At 45.0% G+C, this 19,564-nt stretch overlaps 1 protein-coding gene across 2 annotated transcripts in view; it reads right to left on the bottom strand.

Annotated features, from left to right (window-relative positions):
* RASGRP4 (RAS guanyl releasing protein 4) overlaps nt 1-19,564 on the bottom strand; it is a 138,450-nt gene that overhangs the window by 93,866 nt on the left and 25,020 nt on the right. For both annotated transcript variants that reach the window (XM_063937890.1, XM_063937891.1), the window contains exons 7-9: nt 19,231-19,404; nt 15,020-15,136; nt 6,909-7,184 (exon numbers count right to left, since the gene is read on the bottom strand). In XM_063937890.1, the coding sequence (XP_063793960.1) occupies nt 6,909-7,184; nt 15,020-15,136; nt 19,231-19,404 (567 nt within the window). The remainder of the gene's footprint in view (nt 1-6,908; nt 7,185-15,019; nt 15,137-19,230; nt 19,405-19,564) is intronic.

Consider the following 19,564-nt stretch of genomic DNA (forward strand, 5'->3'; position numbering starts at 1 on the left):
CTCACAGTGACTATTAATACAGATTATACTCTGTGTATCACTCACACTCACTATTAGTACAGATTATACTCTGTGTATTTCTCACTATTAGTATAGTTTATACTCTGCGTATCTCTCACAGTCACTATTAGTACAAATTATAATTTGCGGATCTTTCAGTCATTATTAGTATAGATTATAATATGCATATCTTTCACAGTCCCCATTAGTATAGATTATAATCTGCGTATCTCTCACAGTCACTATTAGTACAAATTATAATTTGCAAATCTGTCACAGTCACAGAGTAAAGATTATACTCTGCGTATCACTCACTCACTATTATCATAGATTATACTCTACGGGGTAAATTGACTAAAGTGCAAGTTTTTTAGAACTGGTGATGTTGCTCATAGCAAATTCTACTTAACATTTATCTAGCTGCTTCTAGAATATAATAGATAGAATCTGATTGATTGCTATAGGCAACATTACCAGTTCTAAAAAAACCTCCCATCATAGTAAATTCACCCCAACGTATCTCTCACGGTGAGTACTAGTAAAGATTATACTCTTCGTATCTGTCACAGTCACTATTAGTACAGATTATACTCTGCGTATCTCTCACAGTCACTATTAGTACAGATTATACTGTGCATGTCTCTCACCATCAATATTAGTAAAGTTTACACTCTGCGTAGCACTCACAGTCACTATTAGTACAAATTATATTCTGTGTATCTCTCACAGTCACTATTAGTATAGATTATACTCTGCATATCTCTCACAGTCACTATTAGTATAGATTATACTCTGCATATCTCTCACAGTCACTATTAGTATAGATTATACTCTGCATATCTCTCACAGTCATTATTAGTACAGATTTGCTCTGCATATCTCTCAGTCATTATTAGTACAGATTTACTCTGCGTATCTCTCACACCCGCTATTAGTAGAGATTATACTCTGCGTATCACTCACAGGCACTATTAGTAAAGATTATAATGTGTGTATCTCTCAGTCATTATTAGTACAAATTATACTCTGCATATTACTCAGTCACTATTAGTAAAGATTATACTCTACGTATCACTAACAGTTAGCTGTAATACAGATTTTTCTCTAACGTCCTAGTGGATGCTGGGGACTCCGTCAGGACCATGGGGAATAGCGGGCTCCGCAGGAGACAGGGCACATCTAAAAAGCTTTTTAGGTCACATGGTGTGTACTGGCTCCTCCCCCTATGACCCTCCTCCAAGCCTCAGTTAGGTTTTTGTGCCCGTCCGAGAAGGGTGCAAACTGGATGGCTCTCTTAAGGAGCTGTTTAGTAAAGTTTTTTTTAGGTTTCTAATCAGTGATTCCTGCTGGCGACAGGATCACTGCAACGAGGGACTTAGGGGAGAGACTTGCAACTCACCTGCGTGCAGGAGGATTGAAGTTTTAGGCTACTGGACACTGAGCTCCAGAGGGAGTCGGAACACAGGTCAGCCTGGGGTTCGTCCCGGAGCCGCGCCGCCGATCCCCCTTACAGACGCTGAAGAAAGACGGCGGAACGGAGGTCCGGAAACAGGCGGCAGAAGACTTCACAGTCTTCAGAGAGGTAGCGCACAGCACTGCAGCTGTGTGCCATTGTTGCTACACGGCTCACTGACACGGTCACGGAGGGTGCAGGGCGCTGCTGGGGGCGCCCTGGGCAGCAATATAAATACCTATTTGGCAAATAAATACATCACATATAGCCATTAAGGCTATATGTATGTATTTAACCCAGGCCAGTTTTCCTAATAACCGGGAGAAAAGCCCGCCGTGAAAGGGGCGGAGCTTATTCTCCTCAGCACTCAGCGCCATTTTCCTGACCAGCTCCGCTGGTGAGGAAGGCTCCCACTCTCCCCTGCACTACAGAAACAGGGTTAAAGAGAAGGGGGGCATAAATTGGCGATATAATTATATATTAAGAGCCCATATATAGAAACAACACCTTCTAGGGTTGTTATATACATTATGGCGCTTTTGGTGTGTGCTGGCAAACTCTCCCTCTGTCTCCCCAAAGGGCTAGTGGGTCCTGTCCTCTATCAGAGCATTCCCTGTATGTGTGTGCTGTAGGTCGGTACGTGTGTGTCGACATGTATGAGGAAAATGTTGGTGAGGAGACGGAGAAAATTGCCTGTAATGGTGATGTCACTCTCTAGGGAGTCGACACCAGAATGGATGGCTTACTTATGGAATTACGTGATAATGTCAACACGCTGCAAGCCGGTTGACGACATGAGACAGCCGGCGGACAAATTAGTATCGGTCCAGGCGTCTCAGACACCGTCAGGGGCTTGTAAAAACGCCCATTTACCTCAGTCGGTCGACAGACACTGACACGGACACTGACCCCAGTGTCGACGGTGAAGAAACAAACGTATTTTTCCTTTAGGGCCACAAGTTACATGTTAAGGGCAATGAAGGAGGTGTTACGTATTTCTGATACCACAAGTACCACAAATAAGGGTATTTTGTAGGGTGGGAAAAAACTACTTGTAGTTTTGCCTAAATCAGATAAATTAAATGAAGTGTGTGATGATACGTGGGGTTCCTCCGACAGAAAGTTATGGGCGGTATACCCTTTTTCCCGCCAGTAGTAAGGGCGAGTTGGAAAACACACCTTAGGGTGGACAAGGCGCTCACACGCTTATAAAAAACATGGCGTTACCGTTTCCAGATACGGCCGCCCTCAAGGAGCCAGCTGATAGGAAGCTGGAAAATATCATAACAGTATATACACACATACTGGTGTTATACTACGACCAGCAATCGCCTCAGCCTGGATGTGCAGCGCTGAGGGGGCTTGGTCGGATTTCCTGACTGAAAATTTTGATACCCTTGACAGGGACAGGATTTTATTGTCTATAGAGCATTTTAAGGATGCATTTCTATATATGTGTGATGCGCAGAGGCATATTTGCATTCTGGCATCAAGAGTAAATGTGATGTACATATCTGCCAGACGAAGACACGACAGTGGTCAGGTGAGGCAGATTCCAGACGGCATATGGAAGTATTGCCGTATAAAGGGGCGGTCCATTGGACCTGGTGGCCATGGCAACAGCTGAAAAATCCACCTTTTGTTACCCCGAGTCACATATTGGCAGAAAAGGACACAGTCTTTTCAGTCTCAGTCCTTTCGTCCCCATACGAGCAGGCGGGCGAAGGCCAGTCATATCTGCCCAGGGGGAGAGGAAAGGGAAGAAGACTGCAGCAAGCAGCTCATTCCCAGGAACAGAAGCTCCTCACGGCTTCTGCCAAGTCCGCAGCATAACGCTGGGGCCGTACAAGCGGACTCAGGTGCGGTAGGGGGTCATCTCAAGAGTTTCAGCAACACTCGCAAGGGAACTCCGGGATCCTACATGTAATATCCCAGGTGTACATTGGAAATTCGAGACGTCTCCCCCTCACACAATTCACAGGCTGTATTCCCAGCAGGTGATAATCAAAGTACCCTTCTTACAACAAGGAAGGGGGTAGTATTCCACACTATATTGTGGTACTGAAGCCAACCGGCTCGGTGAGATCTGAAATATTTGAACACTTACATACAAGCGTTCAAATCAAGATGGAGTCACTCGGAGCAGTGATAGCGAACCAGGAAGAAGGGGACGATATGATGTTACTGGATATCAGGGACGTTTACCTACAGGTCCAAATTTGCCCTTCTCACCAAGGGTACTTCAGGTTCCTGGTACAGAACTGTCACTATCAGTTCAGACGCTGCCGTTTGGATGGTCCACGGCGCCCCGGGTCTTTACCAAGGTAATGGCCGGAATGATGATTTTTCTTAAAAGAAACATGGACGCTTTCCTGATAAGGGCAAGGTCCAGAGAACAGTTGGAGGTCGGAGTAGCACTATCTTAAGTAGTTCTACGACAGCACGAGTGGATTCTAAATATTCCAAAATCGCAGCTTTTTCCGACGACACGTCTACTGTTCCTAGGGAAGATTCTGGACACAGTCCAGAAAAACGTGTTTCTCCCAGTGGAGAAAACCAGGGAGTTATCCGAGCTAATCGGGATCCTCCTAAAACCAGGAAAAGTGTCAGTGCATCATTGCACAAGAGTCCTGGTAAAAATGGTGGCTTATTACGAAGCAATTCCATTCGGCAGATTTCCCGCAAGAACTCTTCAGTGGGATCTGCTGGACAAATGGTCCGGATCGCATCCTCAGATGCATCAGCGGATAACCCTATATCCAAGGAAAAGGGTGTCTCTCCTGTGGTGATTACAGAGTGCTCATCTTCTAGAGGGCCGCAGATTCGGCATTCAGGATTGGATGCCGGTGACCACGGAGGCCAGCCTGAGAGGCTGGGGAACAGTCACACAGGGAAAAAATTTCCAGGGAAGTGTGATTAAGTCTGGAGAATTCTCTCCGCATAAATAAGCTTAGAGCAAATTTATAATGCTCTAAACTTAGCTAGACCTCTGCTTCAAGGTCAGCCGGTATTGATCCAGTGGGATAACATCACGGCAGTCGCCCACGTAAACAGAAGGGCGGCACAAGAAGCAGGAGGGCAGTGAAAACTGCAAGGATTTTTCGCTAGGCGGAAAATCATGTGATAGCACTGTCAGCAGTGTTCTTTCCGGGAGTGGACGACTGGGAAGCAGACTTCCTCAGCAGGCATGACCTCCACCCGGGAGAGTGGAAACTTCATAGGGAAGTTTTTCAACATGATTGTGGACCGTTGGCAAAGACCAAAGGTGGACATGATGGCGTCCCGCCCGAACAAAAACGGGACAGGTATTCCGCCAGGTCATGAGACCTTCAGGCGATAGCTGTGGATGTTCTGGTAACACCGTGGGTGTACCAGTCTGTGTATGTGTTCCCTCCTCTGTTTCTCATAACCAGGGTATTGAGAATTATAAGACATAGAGGAGTATGAACTATACTAGTGGCTCCGGATTGGCCAAGAGGGACTTGGTACCCGGAACTTCAAGAAATGCTCACAGAGGACTAAGGGCCTGGGGAGCTAAGAAGGGACTTGATTCAGCAAGTACCATGTCTATTCCAAGACTTACCGCGGCTGCGTTTGACGGCATGGCGGTTGAATGCCGGATCCTGAGGGGAAAAGGCATTCCATAAGAGGTCATACCTACCCTGGTCAAAGCCAGGAAGGAGGTGACCGCACAACGTCATCACCACATGTGGTGAAAATATGTTGCGTGGGTGAGGCCAGGAAGGCTCCACGACGGAAATTCAACTAGGTCGATTTCTACACTTCCTGAAAACAGGAGTGTTTTGGACCTCAAATTGGGGTTCATTAACATTTAAATTTCGGCCCTGTAGATTTTCTTCCAGAAAGAATTGACTTCTGTTCCTGAAGTCCAGATTGTAAAGGATGTATTGCATATACAGCTTTTTTGTGCCCCTAGGGGCACCGTGAGATCTCAACATAGTGTTGGGATTTCTTAAAATCATATTGGTTTGAACCGCTCAAATCTGTGGATTTGAAATATCTCACATGGAAAGTGACCATGCTGTTGACAAATATCTCACATGGGAAGTGACCATGTTGTTAGCCCTGGCCTCGGCCAGGCGATTGTCAGAATGGGCGGCTTTGTCTTACAAAAGCCCATATTAAAATTTTCCATTTGAACAGGACAGAACTGGGACTCGTCTCCAGTTTCTTCATGAAGGGGTGTCAGCGTTTTCACCTGAAACAACCTCTTGTGGTGCCTGCGGCTACTAGGGACTTGGAGGACTCCAAGTTACTAGACGTGGTCAGGGCCCTAAAAATATATATATATATATATAGTTAGGACGGCTGGAGTCAGAAAGTCTGACTTGCTGTTTATACTGTATACACCCAACAAGCTGGGTGCTCATGCTTCTAAGCAGTCTATTGCACGCTGGATTTGTAGTACAATTCAGCTTGCACATTCTGTGGCAGGCCTGCCACAGACGAAATATGTAGATGCCCATTCCACAAGGAAGGTGGGCTCATCCTGGGCGGCTGCCCGAGGAGTCTCGGCATTACAACTTTGCCGAGCAGCTACGTGGTCAGGGGAGAACACGTTTGTAAAATTTTACAAATTTTGATACTCTGGCTAAGGAGGACCTGGAGTTCTCTCATTCGGTGCTGCAGAGTCATCCGCACTCTCCCGCCCGTTTGGGAGCTTTGGTATAATCCCCATGGTCCTGACGGAGTCCCCAGCATCCACTAGGACATTAGAGAAAATAAGAATTTACTTACCGATAATTCTATTTCTCGTAGTCCGTAGTGGATGCTGGGCGCCCATCCCAAGTGCGGATTGTCTGCAATGCTTGTACATAGTTATTGTTACAAAAATCGGGTTATTACTATTGTTGTGAGCCATCTTTTCGGAGGCTACTTCGTTTTGTTATCATACTGTTAACTGGGTTCAGATCACAAGTTGTACGGTGTGATTGGTGTGGCTGGTATGAGTCTTACCCGGGATTCAAGATCCTTCCTTATTGTGTACGCTCGTCCGGGCACAGTACCTAACTGAGGCTTGGAGGAGGGTCATAGGGGGAGGAGCCAGTACACACCATGTGACCTAAAAAAGCTTTTTAGATGTGCCCTGTCTCCTGCGGAGCCCGCTATTCCCCATGGTCCTGACGGAGTCCCCAGCATCCACTACGGACTACGAGAAATAGAATTATCGGTAAGTAAATTCTTATTATTATTGTGTGTATTCTTCACAATAATGCAAACTGTAAATTACTCACAGTTACCCGTAGTGTAGATTATAATCTGTGCATTACTCACAGTTACCCGTAGTGTAGATTATAATCTGTGCATTACTCACAGTTACCCGTAGTGTAGATTATAATCTGTGCATTACTCACAGTTACTCGTAGTGTCGATTATACTCTGTGCATTACTCACAATCACCTGTAGTGTATATAATACCCTGTCCATTACTCACAGTCAGTAGTAGTATTACATCCTTGTTGGCTTTGAATGACGGACTGGCTTTCTGCAGCTGGCGAAGCTCCAGTATGTGCTGGTAGAGACTTTGCAATTTGCTGACATTGATCTTTCCATCGTCCAAGTAATCCGGCAATGCTTCATTAAGTGAAACCAGATCCTTTAGCTGCACACCAAGAATGGGGATTTTAAACCCCACACTTTCATTATAAACCCTCCGATATGTGCTGTAGTTACTGCTTGAGGACAGAAGCTCAGTCATCTCGCTCAGCGTCTACCAGAAGAGGAGGGGAGTATAATGATTAGTAACACATCAGTACAGAATAACCAAGACATACATAAGGGGCATCCTGGCACAGAAACTTCCCATACAGATTAAAAAAACACGCTTTCATTTTTGGGTTAATAATAACCACTTATATTAAGCTTGTATATTATATAGCCAAGTATACAGTACAGCAGCCACTTGATAAGCAAACAGCACATTCTATATGACCGTTACACAATGACGTGTTCTTCTCTGACCATTACACAATGGAGCCCATATCTGACCGAGTGTGGATCATTAGATCGACAGTGTCTAGGTCGACAATATTTAGGTCAACCACTATAGGTCGAAAGGGTCAGAAGGTCGACATGTTCTAGGTCGGCAGGTCAAAAGGTGAGATGAGGGACCCAGAGGAGGAGAGGGGAGGGAGGGGAGCCACGGGGAGACCAGCGGGGACAGCCGCCGGCAGACGGAGGAGATCAGCGCTACAGTAGCGCTGCAGGAGGATGTCACACAGCTGCCCGACCTCAAGGCAGCGTCCACCCGGCTCCAGCAAGCGTGACCTCACTTGCTGGAGCCGGGTGGAAGCTGCCGTGAGCGGCGCGGCTGTGTGACATCCTGCTGCAGAGCTGTGCTGTAGCGCTGATCTCCCCTATATGCCCGCGGCTGTCCCCCGTCTCCCTGCGGCTCTCTCCTTCTCTGGGTCCCACATCTCAGTCCGACATTTTTGTATATCGGACTGAGATGGTCGAAAAGGGGGCCAAATCCTGTCGGTTTTGGCCCCGTTTTCGACACAAGCACGTGGATCGGCAGCTATTCAGCCGATCCACATGCTTTTCGACAAGTCGAATTCACCGACTTGTCGAAAAATTTCGGGTTATATTGAATAGGTCGAATCGTGATTCGACCTTAAAACGTCGAAAACTGCAGTCTTTTCGACAGACGGCAGCTTTCGACTTCAATTTAATATACCCCATGGACTGTAGAGTCCATATTGGTCGAAAACACAGTGCTTATTGCACCGCATGTAAATACCTTGCAATGCCGATGTGCAGTCCCGTTTGATGGGCATCGCACGGATATTTAGTGGGCGCAAGCAGGGCCGATACTGACTATATCAGAGGTTCATGCCTCCGACGTCAATATCGGCCGCCGCACCGTGTCACACAATGTGTATGCGGCAAAACTGAGAGGAAGTCGATTCAGCACTGGGTGACCCTGCACCCAATGGAGGGTGAGCACACAGGGTTAGAGTAGCTGAAAGGGACTGAGAGAAGGGAGTACAGCACTGGAAGCAAGGATGCTGGGAAGGAACATGAGGATGGAGGGCCTTGCCTGTAAGAGCTTACACGATAAAGGGAGGATAGAACATCTGGAGGATAAACTGGGGATAAGCGGAGAGCAGGGGAGATGAGTGAAGATTTCAGAGGAGGGGTGGTAGGTTCAGATGAGGTGAGTTTCGAGTAAATGTTTGAAGCTGGCGAGATCGGCAGAAAGTCTGACTTGGCGAGAGAGTGAGTTCCAATGGAGAGGGAAGAACCCACCAAATCTTGGAGATGAGTGTGAGGAGAGATAACCAGGGTGGAGTGAAGATGGCAGCCGGAGGAAGAGTGGATGTATCAGGAGGTAGTGTGCTATCATAAGTGTTTAAAAAAGCATCACATATAAATAGGAGTTGTACAAGTGTGCAGCCAGCAGAAGCTGGTATGGGGATGGTCAAAACTCCTGTTGTATATGGTATAAAGAAGAAATAAATGAACCAGCGCTGGCTGTAAAAAGTATATGCAAATTGGACGGTTTGCTTAATAAAAAAGAATCACAATTTATGCCATAAAACTCATAATAAAACACAAAAGGGTATATATTATATACACTATTTGTATAAACATTTTAAATCATATATAAACACCTCCCTGTACCGGATCTTAGTTTCATATCCACTCATGTATTGTTATATATATCATTCCAGAAATTTTGGCTAGGACATCCTCCAATACAGTCACTGTAATACAATATTGTTTACTGGATATGAATAAATGGTGTACAGTATACAATACAATATTGTATTACAGTGACTGTATTGGATTGAAAGATGTCCTACAAAAATTTCTGGAACTATCTCCTATATAATAGCCCAGATCTGTCACTTTGTGCCTGTGTGGATAATGCTGGGCGTGGCTAGGAGCTCTCATTGGGTTAGCAGCAGGTCTATCACACCCAGTCCACAGCTGATTAGGCGAGAAACGCCCTCCCACACAGGTTACATCCAATGGGAGTCTCTGCCCTTTGGCTGCTGTGTGTTCCCAGAGCAGGATTAACAATGGGGCTAAAGGAGCTGCAGCTCCAGGTCCACGTCCCAAAATAGGCCCACTGCATCTGCAGCAACATACCCTCCAACAATTTACACATAAACATTGCTTCAATTTCGAAACAGGGGGCATGGCCACGAATACAGTGGTGTGGCCACGCCCCTTTTCCTATACTTTCAATGGAAGTTTGGAGAGCCAAAAATCAGTACAGACCATAAAAAAAAAGGTGCTGTACCTGCCAAAAAGGTCCAGCTGGAGGGTATGCCACTGCATCTGCAGCAAGTCTCTGCGCTGTAGATAGGGAAATAAAATAATTTTACTGCAGCATCCTATGTCCTGCTGCCAGTCCGCCTGCCCCCTCCGGCATCAACAATCCCCACTCCCTAGCCACGGTGCAGGTGGAACAAAAGCTGCTGTGGCCACCGGCATAGATGTGTATGAAAGCGGCGCAGCGGAAGGCTTTCATAGCCCTCCCAGCACCGCATACTCTCTGAGCCCCGAAGCCTCCTCTGCGCGTGATGTCACAGAAGTGATTCCCCGCCACAGCCGCACCCAGATCCCCAGAGGCCCGGACTCCGCAACACAGCACCTGGGCTGCCAGCCTGGAAGCCCCGAGATGGTTAATGTAACGAATAGAGTGGGTGATATTGTGGAGGGTAATGTCTGGACGCTGAATCAATGTAAAAGGTGACAGTGCTGTGCAGTGCAGTGGGTGTGCAGTGTCACTGACACTGCACAGCACTCTCACCTTTTACATTGATTCAGCGAGTCAGTCAGTTCTGCCAGCCAGTCACTATTGTTAGCAACAGTGTTCCAACGTGCCGCATTACAGGGAAGTAGACGCACTAAATAAACTACAGCTCCCAACAGCCCTTAGTGCCGTAGCATTCCGCTGCTAAGGCCTGCTGGGAGCTGTAGTTTATTGAGTGCATCTTCTTCCCTGTAATGCGGCGCGTTGGAACACCGGCGCTAACATTAGCGCTTGTGCGAGTCTCCGGGAGAGCCACTGCCAAAGGGAGGACAGCAGCTTAGCTGCTTCCAGGGGGAGAAGCATTACCCGCCCCTCCCCCACTCGCAGTACATCCGGGCCCCATCCGCGGCACCCACACACACACCCCTCCACCACCTGCGGTGGCTCCGGAGCCCCTCCCCCACCCGCAGCACACCAGCCCCACCCACCCCTCCCCCACCCACGGCACCACTGCACCAGCCCCTCCCCCACCTGCTGCACCCCCGCAACCACCCGAGGCCCCCCGGCCCCCCTCCCCCATCCTCGTCTCCCCCGCACCCGCCACTCCTCCAACCGCAGCACCTACTAGGTGATTCATCAGGCCCCGAGTGTGCTGTTCACGCCATTGCAAGGGGCTACGACCCCTTAACCATTGCACGCCCTTTGTCCGTGCAATATTTAACCACTCACACAATTATGATTGGAGGTAATACTCCATATAATGCAAATATTGCACGCCACAAGGGCGTGCAAGGGTTAAGGGGGCGTAGCCCTTACGACTGTGTGAAGAGCGCCCGTAGGGCGCGATGAATCACCTAGTATATAACAATACATGAGTGGATTTGAAACTAAGATCCGGTACAGGGAGATGTTTATATATGATTTACATTTTTTATACAAATAGTGTATATAATATATACAATTTTGTGTTTTATGGAATAAATTGTGATTCTTTTTTATAAAGCAAACCGTCCAATTTGCATATACTTTTTACAGCCAGCGCTTAAAAAAAGCACACTGGCTATGCGACAACGCTTCATATTTGTGACAACACACCCGAAACATCACTCTCCGATGCGTATATCGTGTGTTTCCCAACATTCATCACTCTTACTGACAGTGATGTCGCCACTTTTCCTCAAAGAAGATCTAGAGCTCAATAGAGAAGGGACAGCCTGTAGCCTTACCACCAGTGATGGTGTCGGCTCTCTCCAGCGCATGAACAGATTCTCATGTGCAGCCACCATCTCCCCATCCTAAAATTCAATTGTCCACCCCAATTACAATATACATTGATGCAATCATACACAGGTTCACGGTGTGTTAAAATCATAATGTAACATTATGCATTTAACTTTCACCCCTTTAACCACCACTGGGATAGGAAATGCATTGGTGAAATGCACATATTTATCCGCAGTAAATGCAAAGAACTTTACAAACAAGTCTTGACCGTCATGTGTTTCTGAGCTGCAGCACTTCCTGTGCTGGCACTAACCGGCAGACAGAATAAACCACTAAGTAGCTGGTGAAGAAATCACCTTAATGTGTTCATGTGGTGAGAAGCTGTGGTAAGTTTCTTAGAATGAGACGCCAGTACTTGTGAATCTCCGAGGCGTCTCATCAGTTACACTAAAGTGAGGCTGTGACTTATGTCCCTGACACACATCGTCCCCTGCCTTTCTCATTCCTTGTGTAATTGTCTCCTCTCTTCATTGTTCCATTACACAACCGTCGTCCTCATTATTCTGCCCCAAACGTCATCAGTATCCCGTATATGGTTAAATTCCACACAGAAGATAAAGCAAATGTACATAAAACATATTTAAGGAGCAAGTAAAACACATATTTGATTTTAATGCCTGTCACATTCTGTGTAGTTGTGAGATGAATAATATACATGAAATCCCTGAACTAGTCATACTTAACAGAACAGTTCCTGTAGGCCTGCATTCTCTCACTCCTCTGCATTAGGGTGCCATCATAAGAGGGAAGTGCGGGTTTAGCTGAGCAGATGGTGAGGGACTGAAAGGTTTTGCAAACTCTGTAGAAATGATCTGTGTATTCACACAGAGGTCTTTTCTTAAAGGCTGGGTCCACTCCACACTTGCCGATGCACATAAGATGTGACATCATGCAGGATTTCCCCCCACAAACGATATCGTTCATATACACTGATATGATTCATACACACTGAGCGATGTTGTTTGCTATACTAGATGACGGCACATGGCCACATTCAGTCTTGTACAATGGTGGTCATTCCGACCCGTTCGCTCGCTGCGTTTTAATGCAGTAGAGCGAACTTGTCCCTGCTGCGCATGCGTCGGCGCCGTAATGCGCCTGCACATGCCGAACGGCCGAAGGCCGTAGCAGGACAGCGATTGCCTCTGCCTGATTGACAGGCAGAGGCGATCGATGGTCGTGAGGGGGTGAAACGGCGGCATTCGGCCGCCGTTTCGTAGGCGCAGTCCGGTCAACGCAGGCTTGGCGGGACCGAACAGGGGGCGGGCCGCAGCGGCTGTGTGACGTCACATGCAGCCGCTGCGGGCCGGGGAGCGGGGAGTAGCTCCCGGCCAGCTCGCTAAAGCTGCGCTGGTCGGGAGCTACTACTGAAGTGCAAAGGCATTGCCGCTGTGCGATGCCTTTGCACTTCTGCGGGGGGGCCGGCACTGACATGTGGGGCGGGCTAGCCCTGTGCAGGGCATCCCCCCGCATATCAGGGAACATGATCGTAGCTGTGCTAAATTTAGCACAGCTACGATCAACTTGGAATGACCCCCAATATCTTTAGATTTCAAGGTAAAAACGATAAGATATTGTACATCGTTAACAACCCGCGGGAGCGCACATCGCTAATGATAGTGAATACACACTGGACGATGTGTACGATATATCGCCCGATCCGCTGGATCAGACGATATATCGGGTGCACATTGCCAAGTGTGTACCAAGCCTACTGTAAAGGCCCATACACACTTGACGATAAAATGAGCGACGTCGTTCATTTCAGCCCTCATCAACGACGTCGCTCATTATATCGTCAAGTGTGTATGCATCCGACGACCACCGATGCGCGGCCCCGCGGGACTTTAACGACCCTCGCTTATCTGTGGAGCATGTATGCTCAATTTCCACTATGGTCGTTACCGACCAGAGACGTCGTTGAATGTGTATGGTGTGAACGACCAACGACCAACGACCAAGCCACTGTTCACCAGCCCTGTCCCCAGCTCATTATTTAATAAACTGTTCAGCTTGGATGCTTCAACGATGAATGGTCTTTGGTCGTTGGTAGTGTGTATGCTCATGTCGTTTGCTCAGCTGTTCAAGGGAAGTTCAAGGGAAGTCGTTAACGACGGTCGTTAACGACGTGTGCATCGTCAAGTGTGTATGGGCCTTTAGTCTTTCAGATTGCCTCATAGCTTGAAGCAGATCTGTACCTACTTATCTAGTGCCAGTTGCTCTGTTGTAATGCTTGAAGTAACATATTGGCTCGGTACACACCTTACCGACATGTTAGCATCTCTGCCGTCGCGCCGACTGAGCGGTCGATCCAAGTAACTACACACACTTACCGATCCGCCGCTCGACGTGTCAGTCAGGAAACCCAGATGGTCGGGCATTTGAAGATGCCCCCTCAGCTGTGACGTTGGCCTCCCACAGCAAGTGTTCTGGCGGTCAGCAGACCACCCGTACACACAGCCAGATGTGCCGATATATCTGAAGATATATCGCCCATCAGCTCTACACACCGGCTGATGGGCTCATGATATATCAGCCAGTGTGTACCCAGCATCACTTTTCTAATTACTGCCATCTTGTTCAGCAAGGGACCCAGCATTACTTATAACTAAGTGCAAGATTACAAAACCAGAATCTAAATAAATTATATTTACAGTAGATCTAAAACTTATTTAAAAGACTAACATCTCATAAATGTTAATTATATTCTTTACATAAGTGTATTACTAGAGTTTTGTGATGTTTTTAGTTCTTCTGCTGTGATCGGTTGTAGTGAAATATAATCCTGGAAAATGTAATCAGTTAAGTTACGATGCATTTGTTTAGCGGTTATCATTATATTACTGTTATGTGCTGCGAAGGATGCTGGTGCTATATACATAGATGTAATCGATAATACGGTGTCATGTGATCACTTTATACAGCCAAGGAAAAGGCTAAGGGGTATACTTACTAAGTTGCGGGTTTATAGAAGTGAAGATGTTGCCCATAGCAACCAATTAGATTCTACTTATTATTTATCTAGCACAGGCATGTCCAAACTGCGACCCTCCAGCTGTTGAGAAACTACACATCCCAGCATGCCCTGACACAGCCTTAGCATTCTCTGACAGCAAAACTGTGTCAGGGCATTCTGGGATATGTAGTTTCACAACAGCTGGAGGGCTGCAGTTTGGACATGCCTGATCTAGCACCTTCTAGAACAGGCCTGTCCAACCTGTGGCTCTCTAGATGTTGTGAAACTACACATCCCAGCATGCCCTACCACAGTTTTAGCATTCCCCAATAGCAAAACTGAGGCAAAGCATGATGGGACTTGTAGTTTTACAACATTTGGAGAGCCACCGGTTGGGCAGGCCTGTTCTAGAAGATATTAGCTAGAATCTGATCAGTTGATATGGGCAACATCTCCACTTCTATAAACCCGCACCTTAGTAAATACACCCCTAAGAATTCCAAGAATTCCTTTATACTATGGTAAATTCTGCATAAAAATCCTTATAGATTCCTTATAGGGTTCCGCCTATAACAGATAAATTATTAAAATCCTCACTGACCTTTAATACATCTTGGGATAGGTAGCTATGTGTCTCCTTCATGCGGGAGATAGCACTGTGACACAGTCCCCCGATCACTGCCATCAGGGTGTTAAAGTTCTGTAGTTTGCGGAGTTTCTACATAAAAATAAAAAATATAAATAATAGTAGTATAATAAAAATAAGACTTTTAACCTAAAAAGTACTAATAACCGGTGAGGCAGTGACACAAAGTGAGAGAAGAGGAGACAGGAAATCACACATTATTACAGATTAGGTGTAACTATTATTATTAACCATTATTTATAAAGTGCTGAGATATTACGTAGCTTTGTACATTAACTGGATCGTGATACAGTTTACATATAATAGTATGGAAAAGAAGGTAAAGATGGCCCTTGCCAACATGAGTTTACCATGTAAGAGATGTGTGCAACGCTTATTACATAAATTAGCAACAATACCATTATATCTGCTGGTGAGGAACGTTTGCGCGGCTACTGTAAGGCAGCGCTATTATCAGCCGCAAGTAATAAAGCAGCCATTGGAGCTGGCATTTCTGTGCAAGTGGAATAGAAATCTTAAAACCATCTACTGCCGGCAGCCATAACTATCCTTATCCATATAGCCGAAACTGAATCTCATTCCATTCCTCTATTGGTTTTGGAGAAACCTTTTGCTGTGTGTCTGGGTTGTTTTATTTTTTTTATTTTTTTTTATCATGCTTGCCAATGGAAATTTAGCCCAGTAGTGGATCTAGGGGAGGGGTAATCAGGGTGATAGCTCCCTGTAACACTGCACTCCTGCTTATAGAGCGCCTATGTGCAGCAGAGACTACTGCTGGCCTGGGGAGGGAGGCTGTTGAGGCTGAGCATCAACAGTCTCTGCTATCTCCTTGTGCTGCACGGTGCACGAACAAGAAAAATTGGATCTGTCTCTGACTGAGCCAGGGTTATTGTTTCCCATGATGTGGAGCAGCGCCGGTGTTACACAAGGAGGAACAAAAACTACACCAGCAATGGGCTCACTGGGCCCAGAAGCTAAACTGAGATCATCCCAGTAGATCTTGTGCTTGATTTGAGGACTCCTTGGAACAACCATGTAATTTCCCACTGCCTTCGCATATTTGGAACTATATTATATTCGTGGGAAGATGATTAAATGCTAGGAAGAGCACAGAGCTGCAGCCTACATTAATAATAATAATAATAATAATATAATGGCAGAACCCAGGAAAAAAAATAGTCAATGGATGGAGAGTCATCAATAACAAGCAGCACAGTGAGGTCAATTGTATAAGAAATAAATTCTTGACATCCCTGTTGAGGTGGACAATAAGGACAATGTCTGCCTCAGACAAGCTATGCCTAGAATGTGTTCTAATATTTTTTACTTTGTATGCTATATGACACTGTAAATAAATAAACGATGAGGGCAAATTCACAGAGGAAAATAGAGAAGAATAACATATGATCAAGAGGAAAACAGAAGAATAACATATAGTCAAGACATAAAATTAACATATAATCAAGACTTTTAGTTTTTTTTTACTTAAACACATTCTTGCATAAAGGATATCGCCACCCCAAAAGGCTAACAGGGGCAAAATGTACTGAAGTTCAATTTTGGTGATTCAAGGGATTATTCTTTTTTAATTCGATTTCCATTCGATTTGGGTGGAAGAGATTTACTAAAGACAAAATCGAATGTCAAATCAATTCTAAAGGCAGATTCAACTCACATCCCAATAGAAAACAAATTTCTGAAAAACATCAATGTTTTCCCATACGCCAACATGAGATCCCCTCATTTACTAAAGTTTGATTTGAAATCAAACTATAAAAATCCCCAAATGTTTAGAATGATGTTAGACATTCGATTTTGGCTTCTAAACCCATTCCAATGGTAGGATATTGATAGTGATGACTTACTTAAGTACCCAAAAGCATGTAGGGCAGTGTGGAAGTAGTAATAATGGATGCCCAAGGTTATGGTATGTTGTACCCCTACCTGCACAATGCAAATCACCACCTGACTGAGATAACCCTGGAGGATCAATCAGAGCACCATCAGCAGGTTAATGAGTTGAATAGTGCGCATATTTATACTTACAGATATCAAACTTATTGTGCAATAGATAGCACCAGAGCATAATATTGGGCAATTTGGCTGGAAAATATATAGAAAATTAAAATCATTAGTGGAGTAATTGGCTATCATGATTCAACCCATGATGCCTAAATCCTCAGCAATTCATCCCTATCTGCAAATAAACTTGTGGGACAAATGCCAGAGGGATGGTTGTAGCGTAAGATACCAGCATGTGCTAATAAAGCAGGTAATAGTAAATGTTACTATAGTGTTCTAATTTGTTCCCCTTCCACCAAAAAAGGTTATTTAGGCTATGGCTATTACTCTTGGCTTCTGACTCCATTGTCAAATCCACAAACTCCTGCTGAGCATAAGTATAAAGTGGCACGTATGCCACCTAATCCATAACATAATGCATCTTTGTTTTGTTTTTTTTAATGTATTCGAAAGGCATATAATTATATAATTTTACAAAAATGTTCGACATTGTGCTCTGTTCCTGTCTATTGCATAATTGCGCAACAAATAAACCACTCCCCCCAAATTATGCAAAAAAACAGGGACCAGGCAGAGTTTTTTTACACAACAACTGACTATGTGAAAACATAAAGTTGAAGGCAGGCAGGAAGGCAGATTAGGAGTAAGCTTATTACCAACTATATCATCTGTATTATTATTTTTTATACAGTAAATTAAATTAAAAAAAACAACACAATTTTACTCATCAGTTATGTTTTCATGTATACAACAGTGTAAAGAGAGAGCTCCCCCTTTAATTAGTGTGTGCATGTGCTACATTTGGACCAATAGGAAGTAATGAGGAAGTTCTATTCGATTTTACGTTTGATTTTGTTGGGGACTTCAGTGGGGATTTGAGGTTTGATTTAGGAAAGGATTTCATAAATTCAACTCATAATCCCTTCCAAACATGAATCCACATCGAATTCGATTTGAAAATCGATTACAAAATCTATTTTTAGTAAATAACGGATTTTTCAAAAAGTTTAGAAACTCCAATAGGAATCGATTTCAATCGATTTTGATGATTCATAAAGTGGTTTCCAAAATCGAATTTTAGTAAATATACCCCCAGTTCCGTAACGTCCTAACTGTACCACACACTGCTAATCAGAATAATTATAATAAACTCTGCAATATAACAGAGTAAATTTGAGGTGTTTAGCATAATTTTGACCAAAAATATGAGCCCACCAACAGTGACCAGTTGACCTCATCTGGTATTTTCTCTTTTTCCAGTTCAGAAAAACATATGCACCTCATAGCTGCTGCAGAAGCTCTTCCCCATATCCGCAACATGGGAAGAAGAGGTGGGAAACAGAAACTAATGCATTAAAATGCAGCTCCAAAACAATGCTATTTACTGTCACATACTCGCGATGCTGACAAGAGAAGAGCCGGCACATCACCACCACCGAATATGAGTACTACGTGGCATGAGACCCCTACAGATCAGTTACTTGGCAGAAGACCTTTTTTTGGTTGGGTAACGCAATCTATGCCAGGGTTCTATGCCGACAAAATCCAGACTGTCCTATTCCTCTAGCCTTCATAAAATGTGACACAGAGTATGGTGCTAAACCTACATTCAGAATACCCACCGCACAACTTTATGCACACTGAGCTACCTCAGGCCACTTACATGTTTCTGGTGACTAAGCAACTTTTTATGCATGAAATGAACCTTTGGAACATTTTCCCTGTTATTGTCAATTATAAAATGGACACAACTCGGGAACTCTCCTTAGGGGCCGCCAAATAGATTTTCATGCTTGCGCCCATGAACTGTCCATGAGTAAATCTAGTTCTATGAAAAAATCCACAACTGTCAAAAAGTGCACAGTAAAAAAGTGTCATGATTGTGCAAGAAAAGATCACTAAATCCAGAATCAGAGATAATCCCAATATTCAGGGCTTTCTGTATTGGTAAATTCCCAAACTGAAACCAGCTACAGTACTCTCCATATCCACCAAGCACTTTCCCATATATTAAAACTTCCACTGGAACAGTTTCTGTTAATGGTGGATACATGAAGCATTGACAATGCACTGTAAGGCTGAATATAATGATCTCACTGATATACGTCTCTTTGGGGTTAAAGCAAGATATACTCCGCTCTCACCTGTGTCACCTGAATGAACTTGGTAAACACCTCCGCTCTCTGCTGGGGAGTGGGTCGGTTGAGGATCATGAGCTGTACCCACTGGGAAATACTGTTGCACAAGGTGACCGATCGCTCCAATCGAGGGATCTCTCGCAGGGAACTCTGCAAGGTGTAGCTTTGATAGTCTAAATGCTGGCACAGAGAGAGCACAAATCACATCCTTACCCACTTTATCATCAATTCCACATACAGTACGACTACAAAAACGACCAATTTTAAAACAGAGGAACCAAATAGTAACAATGACATTAACGGCCTGACTCCGAGTCAGATGCATCTTCGGCAGCTTTTC

The sequence above is a fragment of the Pseudophryne corroboree genome, chromosome 8 (genome assembly GCF_028390025.1).
Source record: "Pseudophryne corroboree isolate aPseCor3 chromosome 8, aPseCor3.hap2, whole genome shotgun sequence".
In the NCBI taxonomy this organism is placed as follows: Eukaryota; Metazoa; Chordata; class Amphibia; order Anura; family Myobatrachidae; genus Pseudophryne; species Pseudophryne corroboree.